Consider the following 27,410-nt stretch of genomic DNA (forward strand, 5'->3'; position numbering starts at 1 on the left):
CAGTTTTTCATTTGATTAAGATAGTTATAGCATAAGTTTCTTTGTCATTTTGTTATCTACCCTTTTCAGTTTTTTGTATTTTTTTAGAATTACATTTTTCATAGGACGAATGACAAAATTTGACTTAGGTAAAATGGAAGAAATTTTTGGTAGAATATTTATTTGTGTAATTTTTACAGTACTGAAGATTGAACCCGGGAAGCACTAAGTTAGCTCTTTTTATGGTTTTTATTTTGAGACGGTCCCACTGAGTTGCTTAGGCTGGGTTAGAATTTGGGATTCTTCTGCCTCAGCCTTCTAGGTAGCTGGCAGTAGTCTTATTTAAATTCATTGTTTCATAGAATAACAAAGAATATAATAATCTCTTAAGGGTTAGAGATACAAAATCAGCTTTTTGAGCCTGAAGTGGCTCACACATCTGTACTCTAGCCACTCAGAAGGCTAAAGCAAGGGATCCCAAGTTCTAGGTCAGCTTTGGCAATATAGGCATTTAGATAGCTCTACCCAAAGGAAAGTAGCCCAGTTTGCTTAGTGTATGTATGGAGATTTACTTGTTGCTGTCAGAATTGGAAGATTGCCCTTGAAAACTATTTGCAGATTATATCAGCCATAGTTTTTTTTCTTTTGGGCATTTGATATTTATGTATTAATTATATGTTGATGCTAAACTTTAAAAAAGTTATGCAGCAAAGTACAGTATGACAAAATAAAGCAGTTAGGAAAAAAGTTTAGAACTTTTTACTAGAACTAACCGCAAATCATGGGAGCATGTGATTTGTGATCTTTGGCTTAAAGAATGCTTGTGACAGGTGTTTTCTGTTTTTGGACGGAGGGGTTTTGTTTTTTTCTGGCGAGGCTTGACGGTGAATGCCTGTAATCCCAGTACTTTGGGAGGCTGAGGCAGGAGGATCAAGTTCAAACTCAGTGTGGACAATTTAAGGACATATAGTAATGAGACCCTGCCTTAATAAACTTTTAAAAGGGCTGAGGATGTAGCTCAGTGTGAAGGTCCTGGGTTCAGTGGCCAGTACTGGGAGGAAAAGTTCAGTTTCTGGCTAGCATTATCTCGTGTACGAAGTATAAATTAAAAATGAGAGAAAATTCCTTAGATTTATTTCTTTCCTTCTTCCCCTTTGTGGTTTTGGTTTGGTAATAGAGGTATAAAAATAGAAGATTAGAAACCAGTTAAGAGTCAAGTTAAGTACTGTGGTTCTCAGCCAGGAGTGATAGATCGCACATGCCTGTAATCCCAGCACTCTAGGAGGCTGAGACTGGAAGATCCAAAAGTTTGAGCCCAGCCTAGGCAGTTTCGTGATTTAGTGTAACCCTGGTCACCACAACCCCCCTTCCTGTAATAATCATCAGAACAATCAAAAGAGGCCTACAGATGTGGCTCATTGAAAAGCCCCTGGATTCAATCCCTAGCAACCCCACGCCCCCCCCAAAACCCTCAGAAAGCAGTCCCAAAAACCTGTGGTTGTGAAACTGCTCCAGGTTGCAGCAGAATTTTCAAGGGAAACAGTGCCATCTGTTGGACACTGCCCAAATGACTGTGCTCAGGTTGTACAACCTACTTAATAAAATGGTTAGGTGGTTTTGTTTGGTTTTTGGTTTATCGGTAAGGCAAAAATATTACAAAGGCAAGAGTATTATAACACAGACAGCCTGTATGGTAATATTGAGCAGTACTGCTATTCCCATTCCAAGATAAGGAAACTAACCCTTAGCTGATGATTGAGGATGGAATAGACAGCGGCAGTCGGCAGCCCTTTGCAACAGAGTTGTAAGTTTTGTAAAAGAGTGTGTGATAGTGAGCATAGTGTTACATTCCTTAATCCCAGGACTCTAGGAGGCTGAGGTAGGAGGATTGCAAGCCCAGTATAGGCCACTCAAAATAGAAAAGGCTAGATCTAGATGGACCTCTGAAGGCAACTGAGGTCAGCCCCAATACAGAAAAAACATATATGCATACATACGCAGACTCAACCCTACAGTTGCATGGCTAATGTTACCTCACCCTGATTCACCACACCCACCGCTGTGGGTATTAACATTAAATTTTTCTTTCTCTCTCTTTTTTCTTTTTGTGGTGCTGGGAGTTGTACATTAAACTTTTATAAATCTGATTATTAAATTTGCCATAGGAAGGCCTCCAATAATCAAGAATAAAAGTTGTGATTCTGAACCTTTGGAAATGAAGTGAAGTTGGGGAAAATAGTAGTACATAAAGGGTGAGGTTAGTAATGGAGTCAAGAATATGGGGGTGTGGAGGGGAGAGATAGGGTCTCACTATGCGTTTCAGATTGGCCTTGACCTTACTGTATAGCCCAGGTGGCCTCAAACTCACAGAGATTCTCCTGCCTCAGCCTCCCAAGTGCTAGGATTACAGGCATGTACCTCCACGCCTGGCCTTGATTCATGTTTTCTATGAAACTATTTCACCAATTCTTAAGTCAGTATCTTGCTAAAACTTTCTTTCTTGCAGCATGGCGGACACCGACCTGTTTATGGAATGTGAGGAGGAGGAGCTGGAGCCATGGCAGAAAATCAGTGATGTCATTGAGGACTCCGTAGTTGAAGATTATAATTCAGTGGATAAAACTACCACAGGTAACATAATCTTAGATTGTTTCTATCTTAGATTGTTGTGTAAATTAATTAAATTGAATGGCATATTGATGAAAAAAGTACCAGGTGAAAGAGCATAGAATCCAGTGTGTGGTGGCACTGGTGCTACCTTCTCTCCATGCCTTAGGCTAGGAGTACTTCAGTTTCCTCATCCATAGAACAAGACAAAACTCTCATTAGAAACATTGAGAAAAGCTGTGTTATCCAGTGTTTATCAGACATCTAGTAGTCCTCTTACCAAGTGGTGCATGTGCAAGAATATAAAGTGGTGGTGTGTGTTGGAGCTCGTTTATGTACCCGGTCAAAAACAAGTTCCTGGAGACGTGAGTTTTTGTTTGTTTTTGCTTTACTTGAACTTGGTTATCTTTGTGAGCTGAGGAGAAATAGCTTTGTGTCTGCCTTCATGGACAGTTTACAAATTTAGGCTTGTTAGCTTTTCTTTCATAAAAGTGATATTGTAGGTTCAAGTTCATGATTGACCTGAATGCAGAAAGTAGGTGGTAGTTTTTTTCTCCTAAATTATACCAGTTGCTCTCTGAGACATGAAGATGGCATTGGTTTAGGCTGAAATAGGACACAGTATGGGATATTGTAGGTGGCTTAATATGAAGGGTTATGAATACCAAGAGTGGTGTTAATAAATCTTTGAGTCCTAGGGGTTTGCTAGTGCTAGGTAAGTAAAACACTAAAACCACCCTGTTCATTGGGGTCTGTGATCTAAATTGACCAGGAAATGTAGAAGATGGAATTGTGTCTCTGTGGTGGACAAAGTGACTATTAGAAGGTGAAATCTGATGAAGCGTTGGATTTATGAATGAAATAGGAAATTTTTTGGCTATAGAGACCCATAACAATATGAAAAGGGGAGATTAGAGCAGTATCCTTTAGTGTCATCTGTCCCTGTCTCCAAGTGACTGTGCCTCCCCTTCCCCACAGTTTCTGTGAGCCAGCAGCAGGTCTCGGCTCCAGTGCCCATCGCTGCCCATGCTTCTGTTGCTGGGCACCTCTCTACATCCACCACCGTTAGTAGCAGCGGGGCACAGAACAGCGACAGTACAAAGAAGACTCTTGTCACACTAATTGCCAACAACAATGGTAAGTGGGATTATTCGGAAATTCTTCCTGGGTTAGAGGGGTGAGAAAATTAAACAGGATTTAGGGATAGTTAGGTACTGATGTTGGTCTACTTGTTGGAGGATGACTTTAGTAAGTAATGTGTTCTCTGATAAAGAGGTGGTTCTGCAGGTGGCACTGTTCCTTATAAGTTAGTGCTGAATTGTTGCTGGTGTTTCAAGTTAGAGGCCAGCAGAGTCCTTGCTGCTAATTTCTAGGAGAGAAAATGTAAACCTGGCATTCCTAACTGCTAGTTAGGCTGTTGTTGGTTGGTTTTCCTTATTACTTTTTAATTAGAAAATTCCTATTTGTTTGGCAAGAATTTTCCCATTGCAGCTTGGTTCTGTATTTTTCTCTGGCAGGTTCATTTGGTTGTTGGTTCCTGAGTATGGACGATAGAATAGGATTGTTGTCTACCTGAAGGAAATGGTTAGGCTGTAGTGTTTCTAGTGTATTTATCTATAAAAGAGGACATGTAATAGTGGTTTCTGTTTGACTACTGATAACTTTTTATATTCTCAAGATAAGTTATTGGCAAGTTATATTTCAAGATTCATAACCAAAAAAAGGCACATTCATAGACTCATTACATTGCTTCCATTATAAGGAACTTCATTTTTAATCATTTTATTTCCTTTATAAATAAAAACTGTATTACTGTAAGAATAATAAATGTATTATAGAAAAAGTAGAGAGGGAGCTGCGGATTTAGCTCAGCAGCGCAATGCCTACCTGGCAAGCTCGAGGTCCTGAGTTTGATTTCCGGTATCCCCCCACCAAAAAAAAGAAAATAGGGAAAAAATTAAAAAGGAGAGAAAACAATTTTAATTGTTAATCCTATCACCTGCAGATAACTATGATTCTTCCTCTGTGCATCTGTAGACTTTCATATACTGCTGTATGCTTTGTACAGTGATGTATTTTAGCCAGGCGTGGTGGCTCATGTCTGTAATCCCAGCACTCAGGAGGCTGAGGTGGGAAGATTGTTGCGAGTTCGAGACTAGCCTGGGCTACAAAGTGAGCTCAAGGCCAGCCTGAACTGCATGAGACCCTGTCTCAAAAAAAGACCAAAAAAAAAAAAAAAAAAAAAGATATAGTGATGTGGTTTTTACAAATGTGGATCACACGTCCTCTGCATTATTGTAATGAGTATTTTCATTTAGTACAGTTAGCTCTAACAATTTTTTTTACTATTTCCCATTAGTTGATTGACTCTTACTAGGTTGTAAAAGGGGCTACAATGAAAATACCTGTTTCTGTATTTTTTCTCAATGCCTTAGTTCTGAAAAAGTCACATTGTTGGTTCAAAGGTCATTGCAGTGACTAGGGATACAGCTCAGTGGTAGAGAAGTTGCCTAGCATGCACAAGGCCCTAGGTTTGATCCCAGCACCACCAAAAAGAAAAAAGTCATCAGAAGTTTTAATGATTTGATCGATATTGTTGCTGGACTACCTAGAAATATAACTAGAAACACATTTACTTTAGAAGAATGTATGGTGTTCTTATTTTTTGATATGAGCATTTATGTATGCACTCCTCTGTTTTTGGACATTTATTGGTACCTCAATTGTTCATTATTACAAGAGTGTGATAAGTATTCTTGGATGTATGTCTTTGCCCCCTCTGTAAGCATATCTGAATATGTAAATATATAATGTCTGAGAGGTAAGATTTGGAGAACAGGTATTCAGATTTGATAGACATTATCAAGGTGCCCTGATAGGTTGCTCTAAAGAAGTACCAACCGTAGCTCTTCCCTTATGTTGTAGCCAAATTAGGTATTAGCAGACTTTTATTTTATTTTTTTGAGACAAGGTCTCGATATGTTGTTTAGTCTGGTCTCAAACTCGCAATGATCCTCTTGACTCAGCCTCCCAAGTGCTGGGTTTATAGGTGTGTGCCACCACGCCCAGCCATAGCAGACCTTTAAAGCTTTAATTTCTGTGGGTTTTCAATTTTTGGTTATTGAAAGTATTATTATCTCACGGGAAATCTTCAAGCTTTTGGGGGTATTGGAGATTGAACCCAGGGCCAAAACCTTTACAATGAGCTCTTTTTTATTTGGAGACAAGGTCTCACTAAGTTGCTCAGGCAGCACTCAAACTTGTCATCCTCCTGCCTTAGCCTCCCTTAGTGTAGGAATTACACTAAGTGTGGTGTGTGCTACCACACTTGGTGAAACCCTTCAGTTTTTTTAAAAAAACAAAAACAACAGTGGGTATTTTTTTGTGTTTTTTTTTTTTCCCTTTCCATGCTGGGGACCAAGCCCAGGACCTCTTTGATACATGCTAAGCAAACACTTTTTTTGTCTTTTTGAGACAGGGTCTCACTATGCAATTCAGATGGCCTTGAGCTCTCTTTGTAGCCCAGGCTGGTCTCAAACTCGCAGCGATCCTCCTGCCTCAACGCTCAGCGCTAAGCAAACTCTATCTACATCCTCAACCTTGGACCCTTATGTGTAGAAAGATGGAGAACCACCTAGTTCAATTCCTTTATTTTGTAGGTATGGAAACAGGCCTAAGATGTCTAAATAATTTGTTTAAGGTCAGTTACTGGTAACTAAACTGGATTGGAGTTACCTGGAATTCAACACTTGTGGTATTTCCATTATATTGCATTGCTCTCCTGTGTTTCTCTTAAATGGTGAACAACTGAGTTAGCCAAATTTTTCTTTGATCTCACGGTTCCAAGGCCGATACTAATATGGCTGAGCATCTCATGACATGCTGAGATGATCTGTCTTGGTGACTCCTTAAATGCACCTTGGATTCCTGAGCCTGTGTACTAATTTTATTTATTTATTTATTTATATTTATTTTTTATTTTTTTATTTTAATTTTTTTTTATTTTAAAGAATAAAAGAAGGATAACATAATAATAGGGGGGACTTAGCAAATTACAGACAAAATGGTAGGAAATTATCAATGGTTATCGTTTTTACATATTATTATCTACAAATTAGTTTCTCAGGAAAACAAATACTGTGTACTAATTTTAAAAAGAAAAAAATACATATATATACACACACACACACACACATATAGAATTGATTTTACTTACTTTAGAAATGTGTAGTGTCTAGAAATGTTAATTGATGTTCATAATAAAGAAGAAAATGGATATGGACTGGTAATGACAATTAGGTATGTTTTATTATTTTCCAAAAACATTTTCAGATATAAATAAGTTTAAATTAAAAGTCATTTTGTCTAGCTTGGGGGACATGACAAAATAAATACAGTTCTGTAATTTTTCTTTTTTGTAATGCTGGGAATTGAGCACAGGGAGCACTGAGCTGTGTCCGTACTCCTGTTTTTATTTTTTATTTTGAGACCAGGTCTTGCTACGTTGCCCAGGCTGGTCTCACACTTGCGACCCTTCTGCCTCAGCATCCTGAGTACTTGGGATTTCAGGCCTGTCCATCATGCCTAGCAAATTCTGTGACTGTTTTCATCAGATCCTCTTTGAAATGCTGCCCTAAATGTAAGGTTGAGACTTTAGATTAGAATGAATGAAAAATATTCCCTCTTACAACCCAATTTTCCTTTAAGCTTTTAGTTTAATTGTACTGGTTCATTGTCCATGTATTACAATAATAACATAGCAAGGGAGAAGAATTCTTAAGCAGCTCAGTATTGTTTCATTTAGTGTACTGGGTTTTTTTTTAGAACGTTCCCCCTTCACTATTCTCTGCTCTTCTTTTTTTGGAGGTGGGTACTGGGGATAAAACTCAAGGATGCTGTACCACTGAGCTACATCCCCACCCCCTTTTTTATTGAGACAAAATATTGCAAAGTTACCAGGTGGTATCTTGGAATCCTCCTGGTTAGTTAAGCCTCTGTCAGAGTGGCATTACTGCATGCCCCATCATGTCTGGCTAGTAACTATATTTCAAAAGTCTGTATTTCTTTATGCATTGATTTAGTTTTTATCATTTTATTGTCTTTGCCCTCTCTACATGAAAGCATTTCCTTGACTCTTGTTCTTAAAGATTCTAATTTCAGCAGCTTTATTATGGTATAATTTGATAAATATAAATTGTATGTTATTTGTAGTGTACAGTGTAATAGCTGGATATACAATATGAAGTGATTAAATGAAACTATCTGACACCGTACATCTTTTTTTGGTGAGAACATGTAAGATCTACTCTCTTAGCAATGTTCAGATATGCAGTATATTATTATTAATGCGACCATGTTGCACCAGCAGAACTCCAGAACCTACTCATCTTACTAAAACTTTGTGCTTTTTGACCAGTACTGTCCCATTGCCCCTCTCCCCATAGCCCTTGTTAATCACCAGTCAGCTTTCTGCTGGTTTATTTTGGGTTCTAGATATAAGTGAGATGATGCCATGTTTGTTTCTGTGTGAAACAGAAACAAACAAACTACCACTTAACGTAGTAGGAACATTTTAAAAATTACTTCTCCCTGGAGTTTCTTAACTCTCCGTTTACCTCTTGTTGAGGTCTTGTCAGGTTGCTGTGTAATCTTTTTCTTTGACTGATGTGCTTATGTATTATACATAAGTAGATGTGAGGGCAGTAGGTCATAGTTTCAAATGTCAGTGGTAATTATTAAAATACTAGTTATGTGGCCTTCAAATCTGGAGGTTTTAAGTTCCTTTAACATACCTTATGTCTGTGCTCTGTGCTTGTGACAATATAATAGAAATAAGATAGTCTTGCATTAAAAAAGATTAAAATCTGTGTTGAATCTAGGTATTGCTAGAGAGTAGTGAGTTATCAGTAGATAATTCCTCATTCAGACATGAAAATTTAAGAAACCTAAGTAAGACTGTGTAAAATTGGCATAGGAGTAGACCAAATAGGGGCCTCTTGCACAGATGGAAACAATATGTTACAAAGGCAGTAAAACAGGAGACTGGAGGCAGAGGGACAAGGGTAATAGGACAGTTCTCCTTTTATGATGAAAAATACTGTTTCTTCACACATACACAGAAATCAGTTTCAAGTGGAATAAGCACATAAATAGGGAAAAGCAAAACTTTAAACCTTGTAGAAGAAAATGAGATACTTATTTTCAGATGAGGGAAAGATTTCTTAGACCAAATAAAAATGAACTAATCATAAAGAATAAGATTAATAAATAGAAGTACATTGTACATTAAGAACTTTAAAAAGAAATTGAAAAGACAAGCCACAGACTAGAAATAGTATTTGCAACGTGTATTACTTAACAAAGAACTGGTATCCAGTATATATAAAGAACCTATAATAAAAGGATAAACAACTTGAGAAAAAATAGAAAAAGGTACGAAGAGGAATTTCATGAAATGTGAAATAAGAATGGCCAGTAATCCATGTGAGAAAAATCTTCAACATCATTAGTAATCAGGAAAATACAAGTTACTGTAATACTGTACTTGTACTTAGTAGATTGACAAAATTACAAAATCTGTTTCTAAGTGTTGGACAGATACAAATACTGTTCATAGAAATAGAGTTGGCTTTTGAGAATGATTTTGTATTGTTTTGCAAAGGCAAATATGTGTATACTATAATGCAGCAGTTCTTGTCCAGTGGTACATGGTAGGAAATCTTATGACTTCTGTACCTGGAGGTAGGTATAAGACTATTCAACAGCGGAATACAGCTGAGAGTCCAGAAATAAACCCATACCTTGTTTCTCATCAAGGGTATTACCAAGATATTTGGGACAAATAGGATAAAGTTGCACCTCTACTTCACACTAATTGTCATTATAGAGATAATCAGCTTATATAGAGAAGAGGCTTATTTTCGCTTACAGTTTGGGAGTTCTTGCTTGGTTGGCCCAGTTGCTCTGGGCCTGTGGTGGCGCATCATGGCAGAAGTATGTGGTGGATCAGCACTGCTTACCCCAAGGCTGAGAACTGAGGGGACTAGATGCGGCCCCCACAGTCTCTCCTTCAACGGCACGCCCAGTGACTTGAAGCACTCCCACTAGACCCCACCTTCTGCAGTTTCTACCCCCTCTTGATCCCTCGAGCTGGGTCCCCAACTTTTAGCACATGGGCCTTTGAGTAACACAAATCATAGCAAAGTAGAACAAAGGCTTTAAAAGCTAAAACTAAAACTCATAGAAGAACACAGCCATAGCTTTATAACCATGCGTTAGGCAGTGGTTTCTCAAATATATCACTACAGACATAAAAACATAAACAGACTTACGAAAATTAAAACCTTTTGATGCTTCAAAGGAATACAGTCAAGGAAATGAAAAGATAACTCTGACAGTGAGAGAAGAAACTTGCAAATTTATGTATCAGAGAAGGGACATGTCTAGCATATATAAATAGAACTACTACCTCAAACAGTCCAATTTAAAAATTGGCAAAAGACCTCAATAGGCATTTTTCAAAATAAAATATGCAAATGGCCAGTAAACACATAAAAAGAAGACAAATATCATTAGTTATTAAAGGAATGCATATAAAAATCAGAATGCGATACCACTTTATACCTACCAGGATGCTGGCTTTCTGTCTTGGACAACAGCATGTGTTATAAAATGAGAAACCGAGAAATTGACACTGTCCTAAATTGCTGGCGGGAATTTAAAATGTGGTGTGGCTGCTGTAGAAAACAGTTGGCAGTTTCTCAAAGTTAAACATAGAGCTAGCATGTACCCCAGTGTTTCTAGCTATGTACTCACAAAACATTGAGAACACGTGTTCATGCAAAACTTGTGCACAGCTGGGCGTGGTGGCACATGTCTGTAATCCCAGGACTTGGGAGGCTGAGGCAGGAGGATCATTGTGAGGCCTGGTCTACATAGTGAGAACCTGTCGCCAAAAACAAACAAACAAAAAACATGTGCGGAGATACTCATAGCAACATTGTTTATTATAGTTTATAGACCCAAACTGGAAACAACTTGAGTGTCCATCAACTGATTAATAGATAAAATATAATATAGCCATACAGTGGAATATTATTATTGGGCCATAAAAAGGGACAAAATACTAATTTATGCTGCAACAGGGTGGGACTTTGAAAATGTGCTAAGTGAAAGGAACCAGACAGAAAAAGTCACATACTGTATGATTCCTTTGTGTGCATGTGCATGTGTGCATACATGTGTTATGGTGGGGTATTGGGGATTGACCCCCAGGTGCTCTACCGCTGAGTCATATCCCCAGCCCTTTTTATTTTTTATTTTGAGACAAGGTCTTGCCAAGATGCCAGGCAAGATTCCACTTTGAAATCCTCCTGCCTCAGCCTCCTGGAGTACTGAGATTACAGGTGTATGTGTATGCCCAGCTTGATTCCATCTATTAAACGTTCAGAATAGAAGCTGGGCATGGTGGCACATGCCTGCACTCAGGAGGCTGATGTGGAGGATCTCTGTGAGTTCAAGGCCAGCCTGAGCTGAGTAGCGAGACCCTGTCTCAAAAAAAAAGAAAGGTAAAACATGTGCAAAATGGTTAAATCCATAGTCAGAAAATAGTTTGGTGGTTGTCAGAGGTTGGAGAAGAAGAAAATGATGAATAACTTAATGGATATGGGGTTTCTTTTTACAGTGATAAAAATGTGCTTAAATTAAATGTGCTGATGGTTGTACAACCTAGTGAATATACTAAAATCCAATGAACTATACCCTTGAAAATGAGTAATATTGTATCTCATTAAGCTGAATATGCTGGAGATACAGCTCGGTGGCACAGCACCTGCTTGGCAAACTTGAAGTCTTGAGTTTGATTCCCGCTACCAAAAAAAAAAAAAAGCTGGGTATTTGGGGCAGCTGTGTGTGTGTGTGTGTGTGTGTGTGTGTGTGTGTGTTTAAGAAAGTTTCAGGAGTACAACTTTCAAACGTAGTATTTTTTAATTATTTTTTTTAGATATATTACTCAGCATTTACAAATTATTCCTGTAGTTCTGATTGAATATGTTTGCATAGGAAACATGAAGTATAACTTAATTCTAAACAATAGGTGATATGTTACAAGTTATTGTATAACAGTGATTTTTAGCTTCTATTGCATTTAGTCCTTTCTTTGGGCTTTAAGGAGATGCAAGTAAACATAAAAGAATGAAGAAGACATTAGAACTTTTATATTTAGAAAGCAACATGCAGTGAAAGAAGCTGCTAAGCTTGGTTTATGGCTGTAGTACCTAGTTTATATTAGAGTAAACTTCAGAGACAGGGAAATGGTTGGATAATTCTTTTAAAAACTTCTTTCTTTTTCTTGAGACTGGGTCTCACTATGTAGTTCAGGCTGGCCTTGAACTCGCTATGGAGCCCAGGCTGGCTTAGAACTTGTGGTGTGATCCTCCTGCCACAGCCTGCCAAGTGCTGGAATTGTAGGTGTATGCTACCAAGCCTGGCTAAAAGCTTTTTTTAAGCTGCAGAATTCGGATTGCCTCTTTCATCATTGGAAGTACAACTTTGTCAGACATTTGATTTGTTATAATTTTCTTTGCCTCTCTCTCTCTCCCCCCGCTTCCTTCCTTCCTTTCTCCTCTCCCTCCTCCAATGTGACCTGCCATGTGCTGGCTTTGCCTCTCTTCTCCTCCTCCTCCTTCTTTTCTCTGTCTCCCTCTCCCCACCCGCCCCCCTTCTGTCTTTTTGAGACAGGGTTGCCATACAATTCAGGCTGGCCTTGAACTCACAGCAGTTCTGCCTCAGCTTCCCAGGTGCTGGGATTACAGATGTGTACCACCATGCACTGCTGAATTGTTACAGTTTCTTTGAGGAAAGACTAAGGTTTAGAAATCATTAAAGTTGCTTCTAAAATAAAAACACTTGTAAATGTTTACTCAAAATAAGTAAGTATAATTTATCCAATGTGACCTGCCATGTGCTGGCTTTTGCTTTCCATTGAATTGTGGACCTAATTTGGGCTTAGAAACTCATTTTTTTGTTTGCCTTATATTCTTTGGAAAAGTCTTAACAGTCTACCAAAATTCAAACATGACCTTGATGCAAGAGAGAACATTCACAAAAAATACTGGGTTAGCATTCTTTATAATAGTAGCATATGTACAGATTTCATGGGAACCTAGCCTGCCTTTAGAAATTTGCTAATGCTGGTCAACTTCACATAAATACAAAAGTACTCTATTGTTACCTTCCTGTATTTAATTGTAATGTCAAGCCAGCAATTAAAAATTTTAAACTACAGGTAAATAAAATCTTGATGGTTTATTTTCTTTTTGCCCTGGCAGTTAATTGCCACCTGTTTACCTAGCTTTTGGTGGTCTAGCTGTGTAGCTAACTTCCATGACTCCATCTGTCAGGTGGGAAATATATTTCAGAGGGGCCCATCCCATTCTGGTGATGAGGCAGTTTTGCTTCCATCTTTGGCTTAGATATATTGGCTCTCTGAAGTTTTCTAGTTTTAAATATTCTTTAGTATTGTTTTGTTAACCAAATGTAATAAAATAGACAAAAGCATTTATAAAATTACTTTCTCACAAATGAATTTTATCGTATTTCAGTAATGAGTTCAGTTTACTAATACTCATTTATACTTACTAATACTCATGAATGAATCATCATGTTCTGAAATCACAGTATTTTCACTTGGTGTGAGTGGGTTTTTGACTAAGTCATCTATTTGTCAGCTCTTATGATAAAAAAGAAAAAGTAGGTCAACCTTCAGACTTCTCAGATTTGGCATACTAGTAAGAGATGCTTTTCTTTTATTTAGATTCTGTGTATTTGCTGAATTGATGTTTATTGGTGAATATTCTTCTTTTTACAAGTTTTAAGAAGAATTAGCTAACCGCAGGTTATGTTCTTTAAGAATAAGTTTAGCTGAACATGGTGGCGCACACGTGTAATTCCAGCACTGGAAGGCTGAGGCAGGAGGATTGCCACAAGTTTGAGGCCAGCCTGGGCTACATAGTGAGTTCAGGGGCAGCCTGAACTGTACAGCGAGACTCTGTATTAAAAAAAGTCAAACAAAAAAAGATTAAGTTTCTTAAAGTATGGAAAAAGTTTTTTTTTCCTTGTTGTTTTGCTGATTTGTTGCAAGGAGATCATGTGATCTCTTAAATCATCAGTCAAGGTAATGGAAACATACATAGAAGCCTATTGCATAATGTGTCATTCATCCCTAGTAAAGACATGGGTAAGATGTTAGTTCTGTATTCCAACCCAGTTGTTTTTCTGTTAGTTGTACATTTGGGTGAAGCTTAAGTTTTTGATGTTTGGTAACATTAAACTGAGGTGAGTGGCAGACTTAGATATTTTGATATCTGAGACACCATTTCTTATTTAAGACCATGATTTTTCTTACAAAATTTAGAGTTGACAGTATTTCAAACATTCCTTCCTCTTCTTCTTTTTTCTTTCTTCCTTTTATCCTTTAGCTGGCAATCCTTTGGTCCAGCAAGGAGGACAACCACTCATTCTGACCCAGAATCCAGCACCAGGTCTGGGCACAATGGTTACGCAACCAGTTTTGAGGCCTGTCCAGGTCATGCAGAATGCCAATCATGTGACTAGTTCCCCTGTGGCCTCACAGCCAATATTCATCACTACACAGGTGAGTAGGACTCTGCAGTCTAGGACTGGTAGAGAGGGAGTGAAAAACTTTGAAAGACTGTATGTTAGGGTCTTTGGTATGGTGAGAAGTGATTCTAAGTCTTGCCTTTTGAACTGGGTTCCCCATTCACTCTTTCATAATTTGATGCAGATCTTTGTGGAAAGCCTAGGGCTAGCATCAGGACTGGGTGATTTCCTCTTCACACCCCTGAGAGTTATGATCTGTGCACAAGTTAGTGGAAAGCTGGGATTAGGAAGCCTTAACACTTAGCCTTCAAAGCTTTTCTCTGCACATGAGGTAGGTTGAGATCTATATATGAAATTGGTGATCTTTGAAAGAGAAGGAAGGTGATTACTTGGTGATTTGAAGTTGAAAGCCTAATTCTGAATGTGGACTTTAAAGGCAAATGCTTCTTTTTACCTATGGCTTCCTAAGTTACAAAATCTTCTCTTACAAATTTGCCAGAGGTTTATGACCTTTACAGTGGACTTTGGGAACAATTTCTCAGTTTCCTAAGACATACTTGATTCACTCCAGTCAGTACTGCTAGTGTTTATCTTCCCTCCCCTCCCTTCTATGCTTGTAGGAGTTGAAGGGCGTGTCTATGACACATTTTTTTTTTTTAAGCTGATACTCAAGTTAGAAGCAGACTTTCATTTTGACTCATATATACTGAAGCTTGTTATCAGTTTTGATACTTTGTTGCTGAAAAATTTTCCAGAATTTTTCTGTCTTAATCATTTAAAAGTTCCTACTCTAGAGAAAGAACTGTTAAGAGTGTGGAAGTTTTTTTGGATGTAGGTCATACTGCCGTCCATGTTAGCATTAGTGTGGTCTCCATGTTAAAGATCATTTTGCTTTTTAATACAGGGGTTTCCTGTAAGGAATGTTCGGCCTGTACAAAATGCAATGAATCAGGTTGGGATTGTGCTGAACGTACAGCAAGGGCAAACAGTTAGACCAATTACACTAGTCCCAGGTAAGGAACAATGTGTATCCATCTCGAATAAAGAAAGTTTGTTTTTATTGTTTCAGATGCTTTAGGTCAGTGATGGCGAACCTTTAAAGAGATGAGTGCCCAAACAGCAACCCAAAGCCCACTTACTTATTGCAGAATCCCACCATTGAAATTAAATCTGAATACTGAGGTTTTAGTTTAGAAAAAAAAACAACTCATACATTAACATTTATTGTCTTAAAAACAACACACATGCCCTAGGTTCGCCACCACTGCTCTAGGTCATTTCAAAAGTGTACTTCAAAAAATATTAAAATCTTAATGATTTAGCCCCATTTTTTTTTTTTTTTTTTAAAAAGCAACTTTTTGCTTTTTGGCCGGGGTTTTTTTTTTTTTTTTTTTTTTTTTTTTTTCCTGTGTAGCTTTTCACCAACCTTCAAAAGGTAGTAAAACAGGGTTTTATCTAGTCATTTTCTGTAACTGTTTTCGTCAGCTATTAAATTCGTTATCCTGAAGGAATAGTATTAATGCAAAATCAAGTCCATACTCCATGTACATCTACTCACTTACATGTTGGGACTCCGAACTTTTAAGTTGTAGGCTTTTGATACATATTAAGCAAAAGATGTAGCCTTTGAGGGTAACATTACTAGTGATGAGTATTTTTTAAGACCTTTGGGGCTGGTCTGTAGAGTGCTTAGCATGGATGAAGCCCTGGATTCAGTTCACGGTGCCAAAAAAAGGACTATAATTTCCTGTGTGTTAAGTTTACTGTAACTCAGGCCAAAAAAATCAAAAAGACAATGTCCTGATTTAATTGTTTGTAAGAGAACCTGTGGTTTTGTCTTCCTAAGATGTTCTGGGTGTTTTTGTTTTCAGAGCCCACAGTTTTGTTTTGTTCTGTTCTGTTCTGTTTTGTTTTGTTCTGTTCTGTTCTGTTTTGTTTTGTTATGTGTGATCAGTTACTCTGTCACATTCTGATATTTCTTAAATACTTCTCAGTTGAATTATCTACAGTTGTGCTAAATGTTATCTTTTGGGACATCCTAGTAGAATGACATAGTCTGTCATTGTTTTATAAGAAAGAGTGGAAGACTTTACTATTCTGAAAAAGAAAAATCTCTTTTTTCTGGACCAAGTCTGTTACTTGGCCTATATATCCTTATACTGCCTTTTATTTCTCTTCTAGTACCAAAGTCAAGCTACTGATTATATTCTTACAATAAAAAAGGTAGTGTAGTAAGGTTTTTTGGAAAGTTTGGATAGAAATCTTTTTCAGTTTAATGCTTTTACTTTACTGATGATAATTTCTTTTATCGGCTTGGACACCTAATGATCACTTACATTTTAAAATCTGTACTACTCTAGGCAAGCTCTGATGGTCATTGATCAGTTTGGGGAAGTAATCTTTTCCTATTCTAGTACTATATTTCTAGTAAAGGCAAGACAGTGTATATAGGTGAGCTTATTGACCAAGATTTTTTCTTTGTCTCTTAAAAGCCCCAGGTACCCAGTTTGTTAAGCCAACAGTTGGAGTCCCACAAGTGTTCTCTCAGATGACCCCAGTGAGGCCAGGCTCTACAATGCCTGTGAGGCCCACCACCAACACCTTCACCACTGTCATCCCAGCTACTCTGACCATTCGAAGCACCGTCCCACAGTCCCAGTCGCAGCAGACCAAGTCCACTCCCAGCACTTCTACCACTCCCACTGCCACGCAGCCGACCTCATTGGGGCAACTAGCTGTTCAGCCTCCAGGCCAGTCCAACCAGACCTCAAATCCCAAGTTAGGTGAGGCTTGGGAAGAGGCGATGGCAAGCCAGGATGGGATGGTTCTAGGAGAACAGATGATTATCACTTGGTCAACGTAGCTCCCTCTTTCCCCTCTCCACCTGCAGTGAGCATTGCCAGCTTTGTCACTGTGAAGCGACCTGGAGTTACAGGTGAAAATAACAATGAAGTGGCCAAATTGGTGAACACCCTTAACACCATCCCTTCCCTGGGCCAGAGTCCTGGGCCAATGGTGGTATCCAACAACAGTTCTACCCATAGTGCTCAAAGAAGCAGTGGACCGGAATCTTCATTGAAAGGTATGATTACTAGAGAGACCTTGAGCAGCCAGTCACTTAAATGTATTGATAGACTGTTCGTAGCAGAGCTCATATTCTAAAATGGAGAAATAAAACAATATAGTTGCTATAATCTGTTCTTAGAAAAACTTTTGTAAAGGAGACAGCCACTTTTAAAGTGTGGCTGAATGAACTACGAGAAATTCTTTGTGTAGTTGTGCTTTGTGGATTATTGAGTAAAGTGGATTGATTGATTAGAGATAGGTTTATGGGATAATTAGAGATGGCTTCATGGAGGAAATAAATTTCTGAACAATTTTTTTAAATTGGCATTTGGTAGCAAAGCTTTCACATAAAGGATATAAACAGCATGAAGGTTGTTAGATGAGATCAGGTATGATCAACGTGGTACAGCTGTAGACAGTGTGAGGGTTTTCAGAGGTACAAAGGGAGAGAAGTTGGCAAACTTTCTGTATGGAGCCCAATATAAGTATTCTGAGTTCTATGCACAGTATAGTCTCTGTCACAGCTACTCAGCTATGCCATTGTGGTGCAGAAGCAAGCATAGGTAACATAAAATTTGAATTTCATATAATTTTCATGTAGCAGAAAATTTTATTCATTTGCTTTTATGCCAGCCATTTAAAATAATGTTAAGAAAGTTGGAATGAAACTCTTACTTTATACCGAATATAAAAGTTAACTCGGGACCAGGGGTATAGTGCAGCGGCACAAGTGCGTGCCTGGCAAACACAGGTCCTAAGTTTGATTCTTGGTACCAAAAAAACCCAACTTGGGCTGGGGATGTAGCTCAGTGGCGTAAGTGCCTGCCTGGCAAGCGTAAGGTCATGAGTTCAATTCCTGGTACCCAATAAATAAATAAATAAACAAACTCAAAATCACTGAAAGACTTAAACATATAAGCTAAAACTTTGAAGTTAGAAAAGCACAGTAGAAGGAAAGCTTCATGATACTTGATTTGACAGCAATTTATATAACACCAGAAGCACAGGCAAAGAAAGAAAAAATAGGCAATCTGAATTACATCAAAATTTTAAACTTTTGTGCATGATAGAACACTAAACACAGTGAAATGATAACTGACAGAATGGGAAAAAATACACAAATTATGTAACCATTAAGGGGTTACTCTCCAGAATGCATAAAGGATTCTTTTGTGTGTGTAGAGGAGGGTACCGGGAATCAAACTCAGGACCTTGTGCTTGCCAGGCAGGTGCCTGTACTGTTGAGCTACATCCCAGCCCAAGGATTCTTGACTCATTGACAAAAATCCAAACAGTTAAAAAAACAGCAAAGGGTAAATCTTTCACCAAAGAAAATTATAAAATAGGTGTTTAAAAATGTGAAAAGATGTTCAGCATCACTAGTCATTAGGGAAATATAAATCAAAACCACAGGATACCCTCTCATACCCATTCAGGTGATGACTGTTTAAAAAAAAAAGGATATAACTCAGTAGTAGAACGTTTGACTTAGCAATGTGAACCCCTGGGTTTGATTCCCAGCACTAGAAAAACAAACAAAACAAACCAAAACAGGCCAGGTGAGGTGGTACATATCTGTAATTCCAGCACTGTGTGAGGCTGAGGCTGGAGGAGTACACATTTGAGTTCTACCTGAACTTAAAGGTGTTGCAAAATAAAATAAAAACTTAAAGAGTTGTAGCAAAATAAAAAGGCTGGGGATTTAGCTCAGCGTGAAGGCCCTGGGTTCAATCACCAGTACCCCCTCCCCAAAAATAAAAACAGTGAAGGGACAAAATAACAAATGTTGGTGAAGATAGGGAGAAAGTAGAATCCTTGTGTACTGTTGGCAAGAATTTAAAATGGTGAAGCTCTTGTGGAAGACACTGGTCGTTATGCAAAAAATTAAAAAGAATCACATGTGCTTGAGGACTTTCCCTTCTAGGTGTGTCCCATAACAGACACTAGCCGTGCCTAGAATAGGTACTTGCACAACCTGTGTTCATAGCATCCTCACTGACAGCAGTTGAAAGGGGAGCACAACCCAAGTACTCATCAAATGATGAATGAGTAAATAAAATGTGGTATATTGTCAGCCATAAAGGAAGTTCTGGAATTGAGCGCAATGGGACATGTCTATAATTCCAGCACTCGGGGAGGCCCAAAGTTTAAGCCCAGCCTGGGCAACTGAGTGAGACCCTGTCTGATAATTTTAAAAAGGACTAGGGATATAACTAAGTGCAGTGGCTCTGAGTTTGATCCCCGGTACTCTGCCCCCTTGGCCCTAGAAAAGGGGGTTCTGACACATGATACATACATGGGTGAACCACGAAGACATGGTAAGTGAAATAAGCTGGTCACAAAGGACAAATAATGTACAGTTCCCCTCACATACCTAGTGTAGTCAGATCCGTGAAGACAGAAAGTATGGCTATGGGCCAGGGAGAATGGGGAGTTTGTAATGGTTTTTGAGTTTCATTTCAAGTTGAAGAGTTCTGGAGATTGTACAGCAAGGTGAATGTACTTAGTACAACTAAGGTATATACTTAAAAATCGTTAACATAGTAAATATTTTGTCTGTTTTACACTTTTAAAAAAATGTATTTTCATTCGCCTAACCAAAAAATAATATAAAAATCATTCTTTGCTCATGGACCTAACAAAAGCTGGCATTTGGTTTGGATTTGGTGTTTGGGCTGTGGTTTGCCAGCTCTCATTGAGTTAGAACAGTAAAAGGAGTGTGCCTTAAACAGTGATCTGTCATGCTTGCTTAACCTTCAATATACTTTTCAGGTAGTCCTTTCCTGTTATCATCATCATATTAATCCTCGCAATTCTTCTCACTTCTTTCAGTGACCTCTTCCATCCCAGTGTTTGATCTCCAGGATGGTGGACGGAAAATATGTCCACGGTGTAATGCTCAGTTCCGTGTTACTGAAGCTTTGAGAGGGCACATGTGTGTAAGTGATAGTGCTTTGTGATAGGGATCCGGCTTAAATGGTGACTGCTGTATACTTCCTTTAATATTGAGGGCCTGTAAAGCAGGGGCTCCAAACTGATTGGGAGGCCTTTTAGAGGCTCCTTTAGTCTGTTAGAAGAGCTGTGTATGACAGGATAGATGTAAAAACCTTCAAATAGATCAGAACAAATGAAACCTTACTTCTTTAGAATGGTAGATCTGAAACTCCATTGGGGAAGGCTTATTAGATAAGAGCTCAAACCACACTGCCTTCCATTCAGTTTCTGTGACTTATGTCATTGAGTGATTTGAGAGTTTTTGCCTGATTCCGTTTCCTAGCCTTTTCATTTTTGGATATTGGTCCAGAAGCAGAGCTTGGAACTTTTATTTGCCAGGGAGCTCAGAGCAAATGAGTGATTAAGGGGGATCTAAGGCAGGAGGAACAGTACAGCATAAGGTAAGGTGTTAAGGGCTTATATATGGCTGTGGACATACACTAGTAGAAGGGTGAAACCCATAGAAAACTGAAGGATGAAAGCAGGATAACAGTACCTTACCACTTGAGCTGGGCATAGTAGCATGTTTACTTTCTGTGAGTTCCAGCTACTTGGCAGGCTGGGGTAGTGGCAAATTGCTTGAGCCCAGGAGGCTAACCTGGACAGTACAGCAGAAACCTCATTTCCAACAACAAAAAAGGAATATTTTACCACTTAAAGTAACAAAAGTGTTACCACAGAATGTTAATGAAGTTGGTGTATCCTAGCCCCCAAGATAACCAGGATGATCATATATTTTCCTTTTTTATAGTACTGCTGCCCAGAAATGGTTGAATACCAGAAGAAAGGCAAGTCCCTGGATTCAGAACCTGGTGTCCCATCAGCAGCAAAGCCCCCATCCCCTGAGAAAACAGCTCCTGTTACTTCCACACCCTCTTCTACACCTATGCCTGCTCTGTCACCACCTACCAAAGTACCAGAGCCAAATGAGAATGTGGGTGATGCAGTCCAAACCAAGCTCATTATGCTGGTAGATGATTTCTACTATGGACGGGATGGTGGCAAAGCATCCCAACTCACAAACTTTCCTAAGGTCGCCACATCTTTCCGATGCCCACATTGTACCAAAAGATTAAAAAATAACATCCGGTAAGTGTTGAAGAGTGCTAGAGATTATCTTGCATAAAAGAAAACTTAAATTTTCTTACATATTTAAATTTTTCTTTAGAGCAAGGTCCTCACTATGATACAATCTTGCTGGGGCTTATTAAGTCAGTAACTAATATTGTGGAAGGCTGGTATTGTGGTAACAAAAGATAGCTTTGGGTAGAGTAAGGGGGATGAGTGCATCTCCTAACCCAGAATTCTTAGTGTCAGGACCCATCTGAGTTTAGGGAAGCACTGTGCCAGCCAGAGGGGAGGAGAGCAGATAATGTTTATGATTCTACCATTGTATTTTTCAAAGGTTACTAATTATGCTTTTTATCCTTTGTCTTTGTGCTGTGCTACAGGTTCATGAACCACATGAAACACCATGTAGAACTTGATCAGCAGAATGGTGAGGTAGATGGTCATACTATCTGCCAACACTGTTACCGCCAGTTTTCCACTCCCTTCCAGCTCCAGTGCCACTTGGAAAATGTTCATAGTCCCTATGAATCTACTAGTAAGTTTAAGAACTCTTACACTCTAGGGGGACATACCTTTCTCTTCCTGAATGGCAGTAGAGGAGAGCCTGTTATATTTATATGTAATAGTGTAAGGAGGTACTTTTGGATGTGTATAGCCATCCCCTTAATTTACTTCCCTTGTTTTCTTACAAGCCTGACTTAAAATACTTTGCCATTAAATACAGTGTTTTTGATGAAACACGTGGTGAGCTGGAGTATAACCTACATTGTATATCTTACAGAAGAGGAAACAAAAGGCTGAACACAGGCTCAGAGTAATTAATCTGCTTAAAATCATATACCTCTAGTAAGTTGACATTGTGAGAATTTGAGCTCCCTTTAGAGTATTTCTAATCCTTTAAGGGATTTCTGATTTTGTTGAAGATACGAAAAGTAAGTATAGGAAAGTATACTTGCTGATAACAAGACAATATATTACAAACAAGCCAGGTGTGGTGGCATGCCCTGTAATCCTAGCATTTGGGAAGCTGTGGTAGGTGGACCCCTACAAGTTTAAACCCAGCCCTGTGCAATTTAGTGAGAGCCTTACTCAAAATTAAAAATTAAAAAGGCTGAGGATGTAGCTGAGTTCAAAGGACTGGATTCCTGTCAATCCCTGGCTTCTATGCATAGCGCCAAAAAAAAAAAAAAAAAAAATCAGATATTTCCTCTGAGTAAAGATTTATTATTATTATTTTATATTTTTTTTGGAGACAAGGGCTCACCTTGTAGTCTAGGTTGGCCTTGAACTCATAGCTCAGCCTCCCAAGTTCTTGGATTCTTTTTTTTTGAGACAGGATCTGGCTGTGTAGTTCAGGCTGGTTTTGAACTCATGGAAAGCTTCCTGCCTCAGCCTTCTGAATGCTGGGATTACAGGAATGCACCACCACGCCTGGTGCTTGGATTAATTTTTAACTCTTTTCTTTGTACCCATCGCAGATTCTCCCTGAAAATAGCTTATTTTTTAATGCTAATATTTTGGAAAGCCTTGCTTTGTTTTTCGTTTTGGATAAAATTTTTCCCTTTTATTTTTGGAAGTATTTTTAATTCAATTGCAGATATAATGACCTTTTACTCCTAAATGTATTTCTGAAGAAAGGAGATTTTTTTCTGTCCATAACCATAGTACCTTTGTCACAAGCTAGTAGAATTAATCATAAATTCTTACTAGCATCTGATACCTAGTCCATTTTCAAATTTTTGAGTTATCTCCAACATTCAGTAGTTTCTCATGTTTAGTTGTAGTAACAGTATAATCCTGATAGCCTTAGGTTTTTCTTTACACTCGCTTAAGGGTAGTCTATTATTTGAAGGAGTTTCTGTGGCTTTTGGGTCCTTTCACAGTTTGCTTCATGCTGTTTCATTGTCTTTGGGGGCTTTTTGTTTTGTTTTGTGGTGCTGAGGTTCTAATCCAGGTCCTTGTGCATGCTAGGCAAAGCACTCTAATCACTCACTGATTTACAAGCCCAGGCTACAGTGTTGTAATTTATATCTAAGACAGAGATCCTTACCTGTGTGTTTGTTGGTTATGCTGTGAATCCCTTGAAACTGTATGCATACTTTGTGCTTGTGTATATTTTTCAGTAGAGGGGTTGCATAGCTTTCATTATTCTCAGAGGGGTTCAGAACTCAAAAATGCCTAAGACAGTGGTTTTTACTCAGATTTTCCTTAGGCATTTGAGGCTACATTGTTTCTAAAATATTCTAACATTGTTCAGGGCATCACTCTTACTGCCTCCTCAGCAACTATTAAAGGTGTAAAGGTGTAACGTAGGTTAGGCTTCTAATCATTAGAATATAATGTTAAGAAAAATCTTCTGTTGATGGAAAGGAGAAAGAGCAACAGACTGAAGAAGAGGGAAGATTGAGTGAGGCACTCTTCAGGGTTCCTGGCCATGTTCAGGTGTCAGCGGCGAGGAGCCTGTGTGATAGAAACTCAAGGGGGAAACTGATTGGTGAAGTCTTGGAGTCCGTGGAATGTTGGGGGTGGGTAAGCTTTAGAAAGACATCAGGGACCTGTTCTTTCGTACTGCAGAAGATAGAAGCAGAAGCTCTAATAGTTCGTGCCTGTTTTCTCAAAGTGTAGACTGGTGTGTGTTAAGAAGGTGGGGTGATAGTGCTGGAAGGGACAGTGTGAGGACAGTATAGCCACTGAGATAGCTTTCTCTTTCTGTTTCTGTCCTTGATGTTGAATAGTGAGCCCAGAGCCTCCCACAGGGCAGATGTTGCCCTCCCTCTTAGATCTTCTCATACCAGCTCATTTCCCTATAGAATTGATGTCAGATGACACTAGAGAACTCTGAAACTTCCTGATGTCTTGAGTTCTTTTCTCATGAATTATCTTGGTATGAGATAATACACTTAAGGCTTAGCATGCTGCTTGTGCTTTAGAAATTGTATAAATGTTGCTTTTATTATTGGTGTTGTGTGATAGCTATGAAAATAGAGCTGATGTACAGGTTGTGGAAAAGCCTTTGAGATAGAATGAGATTGGCCAGGGCAAGTGCAATAAAAAAGGCCTGAACAGAAAGCATCAATGCTTAAAGGTATTTTACAAAAGGAAAAAAGAAAAAGGTAAGCAGACTGAGAGGTAGCAGTTATTAATGCATCTAAACTGAAAGGTACATTCCCAGTGGGGATGTATAGTTAGTGGTAGAGCACTTGCCTAGCTTGTGGGAGGCCCTGGCTTCAGTCTTCATTACCACAACCAAAACAGGAAAACAGATAGGGAGGAGGAAAAGAAGAAAGAAAGTGTGCTTCCAGTTAACTTTCCCAAATATGTCCTCAACTTTCATACTTAACATATCTTTCTTCCTGCTTCTCTCGGCTCCTGTCTTGCAACCCCCATTCTTAGAGCTTTCCTCATTCCTCAAGGGAGGATTTCTTTGCATAAACTGGAAAGTAAAAGTAAGAAGAGTAAAAATAAATAGTGTTCTTTTTGGAGGCCATACTGTATAATTCAAAATATGAAACTTTTTACCAAAAATTTACAGTTGCATCCTCATAAAATGACCAGTTTGAAGATATAATTATCTTGAATGTGTTAATACAGGGAAACCTCAACTTCCAACAAGGCAAGAACATTTAGTCTTTAGAGTGCAAATGCTTTTGCACTTAGTAGGTATTTAATAGGTAATCATTGTCCTCAGACAGAAATGAATTCCTCTAGACCTTAAAAAAGAACTAATTTGGCAATGGACACCAGTAATGCCAGCACTTAGGAAACTGAGACAAGAGGATCTTTAAGTTCAAGCCTGCCTGGGCTACATAGTAAATTTCAGGCCACTTAGGCTAAATAACAAGACCTTGTCTCAAAAAAAAAAAAAATTGTTTTTATTTGGCAGTAGTACATAAAAAATGAATATTGCATAAATTTATTGGGGAAGTAGGAGGTAGTGAAAGCCTACTAATAAGCACTGGGAAGTCATATGAGCTTCTAGCAAGTTTTTGCCAAGAATAACAAGTGACAATTCCCAGATAATTCTGAAGTAATAATGATGGAGAACCAGTATGGAATCTGAGATGATGCCTAACTTTTGAATTACAAAGATACGAAGTGAGAGAAGAAAAATGTAAGTAGGAGGATAGTGAATTAAGCTAAAAACACAACATCCAGTTTAAAATGTACATAGTTCAAAAAGTAACGGACGGCACATGCCTGTAATCCCAGCAGGCTGAGGCAGGAGGATGGCAAGTATGAGCTCAGGTTGGGCAGTTTAGCAGCTTGGTGTGATCCCGTCTCAAATAAAAAGTAGAAAAGGGCTGGGGATGTAGCTCACTCTGCATTCAATCCTGAGAACTTCAAAAAAGGAAAAAAAAAAAAGTTCAAAATCTCAAGTATAGCTTTGGTAAAGAGTGTGAGCTAGAGATGTAGGTTAGTTGTTATCAACAACACAATGTTAAGGCAAAATCATTTTAAAGAAGGAAACTTGTACTGACTGTTGAAAATGAAGAAATGGAAGTGAGAGAAAAGATTGAGACTTTGATCTTGTTTTCAGGTGGATTTATTGATTATTTTTCTTCTTACAGCCAAGTGCAAAATCTGTGAGTGGGCATTTGAAAGTGAGCCACTATTTCTCCAGCATATGAAGGACACTCATAAGCCTGGAGAGATGCCTTATGTTTGTCAGGTATTACCCTTTTCTCCAGGAAGTTTTTAGCCATTTTACTTTCAGGCTGAATATAAAGAATCCACTAATGAGTATTATTTAAGTACCTACTACACATACTCAGTTTGGCAGTTTTGAAGAGATAATAGAAGAGATAATAAAAAATTCCTGTCCTTAGGATTTTCCATGTAGGAGAAAAACGTTAAAAGAACATAACCTCAAGTGTAATACTTAACTTTGCCAGGGAAGTTGTTTATGTTGTAAGAGTGTGACTGTCTCTTGAACTTGCTCTTTGGAGTTGAAGGTAGACAAAGTTTTACTCCTTAGTTACAGAATAATGCTGTTCTCAGACTCACCTGTTCTTTATTTTTTATCTTAAGTCACAGCTGAATTTATCACAAGCATAGATCCTGTATTTCAAAGTTGGAAACTAATTTTTTGTGAGCTGATTTAAACCTTTCCTCCTCTAAAAAAATCACTAATTTCTATACATTTAGGATTTTTTTTTCATATTGAAGAATGTTTTTGCTACTTTTTTAAACCCTCGGTCATTCACTCTTATCCCTCAGGTGTGTCAGTATCGCTCCTCACTCTACTCTGAGGTAGATGCCCATTTTCGGATGATCCACGAGGATACTCGGCATCTGCTGTGTCCTTACTGCCTGAAGGTCTTCAAAAATGGCAATGCATTCCAGCAGCACTACATGAGGCACCAGGTACCAGGCACCACACAATTCCTGTATTCTTATTGGCTTTAATTTACGGATGTTGGAGCCAGGGCTTAGCTAGGCAAGTAATTTTGGTAGAGAAGATGACATATATGTTTGCTTAATTATGTGCCATGCAGTAATTTAGAGACTTAATGATAAACAGAAAGTATGAAGAGTGTTGTGTTAGGATGAAGTATAAGATATAGAAAGGCATAACTTATTTTGCAAGCCTAATGGGGCTTCTAGAAGTGATATTTAAGACTTGAAGGATAAAAAAGAATGAGTCAGGTAAAATAGAACAGAAGAACAGTGTGCCCAGGTCACAGAGTGAGATTGTAAAGGGTCAGAAAACAGGTATTTAGATTGTAGGTATAAGGTAAAGATTTGGAGTTAGGACAGATCATGGGGGGTCTTGAAAGCCATGAAAAAGTTGCTGGGAAGCTATAAATGGGGTGTGAGCCCTGGAGCGATATGTTCAGATTTGTTTTAGTTACAGTTTCACACTGATTGCCCTGAGGAGAATGGACAAAGAATATGACCAGAATTTAGGGAGACTAAATCAGTTAAAGATAAACAAAAGGCCTTTTCAATAGCTTAGGTGAGAGATGATAGTGAATATTGGCCTTTGAGGTAAAGAAAAAGAGGCAGAGTTGAAAGATCCTGAAAGATACTTTATATTGATAATTTTGAGCTAGATTAGGTAAAGTAGCCAGGAG

At 38.4% G+C, this 27,410-nt stretch overlaps 1 protein-coding gene across 6 annotated transcripts in view; it reads left to right on the top strand.

Annotated features, from left to right (window-relative positions):
* The window catches only part of Pogz (pogo transposable element with ZNF domain), a 54,514-nt gene that overhangs the window by 19,819 nt on the left and 7,285 nt on the right, over window positions 1–27,410 (top strand). For 2 of the 6 annotated variants that reach the window (XM_005414573.2, XM_005414572.2), the window contains 11 exons: window positions 2,486–2,610; window positions 3,565–3,723; window positions 14,064–14,239; window positions 15,110–15,218; window positions 16,698–16,988; window positions 17,069–17,287; window positions 20,104–20,210; window positions 21,017–21,354; window positions 21,717–21,871; window positions 25,905–26,005; window positions 26,554–26,700. In XM_005414573.2, coding sequence (XP_005414630.1) covers window positions 2,487–2,610; window positions 3,565–3,723; window positions 14,064–14,239; window positions 15,110–15,218; window positions 16,698–16,988; window positions 17,069–17,287; window positions 20,104–20,210; window positions 21,017–21,354; window positions 21,717–21,871; window positions 25,905–26,005; window positions 26,554–26,700 — 1,926 coding nt within the window. In that variant the 5' untranslated portion in view covers window position 2,486. Of the gene's footprint in view, window positions 1–2,485; window positions 2,611–3,564; window positions 3,724–14,063; window positions 14,240–15,109; window positions 15,219–16,697; window positions 16,989–17,068; window positions 17,288–20,103; window positions 20,211–21,016; window positions 21,355–21,716; window positions 21,872–25,904; window positions 26,006–26,553; window positions 26,701–27,410 lie in introns of those variants that run through there. The other 4 variants (XM_013509945.1, XM_013509946.1, XM_013509947.1 and 1 more) reach the window with 4 other exon arrangements.

Source organism: Chinchilla lanigera, unplaced genomic scaffold, assembly GCF_000276665.1.
Source record: "Chinchilla lanigera isolate Chin_1 unplaced genomic scaffold, ChiLan1.0 scaffold00188, whole genome shotgun sequence".
Taxonomy (NCBI): domain Eukaryota; kingdom Metazoa; phylum Chordata; class Mammalia; order Rodentia; family Chinchillidae; genus Chinchilla; species Chinchilla lanigera.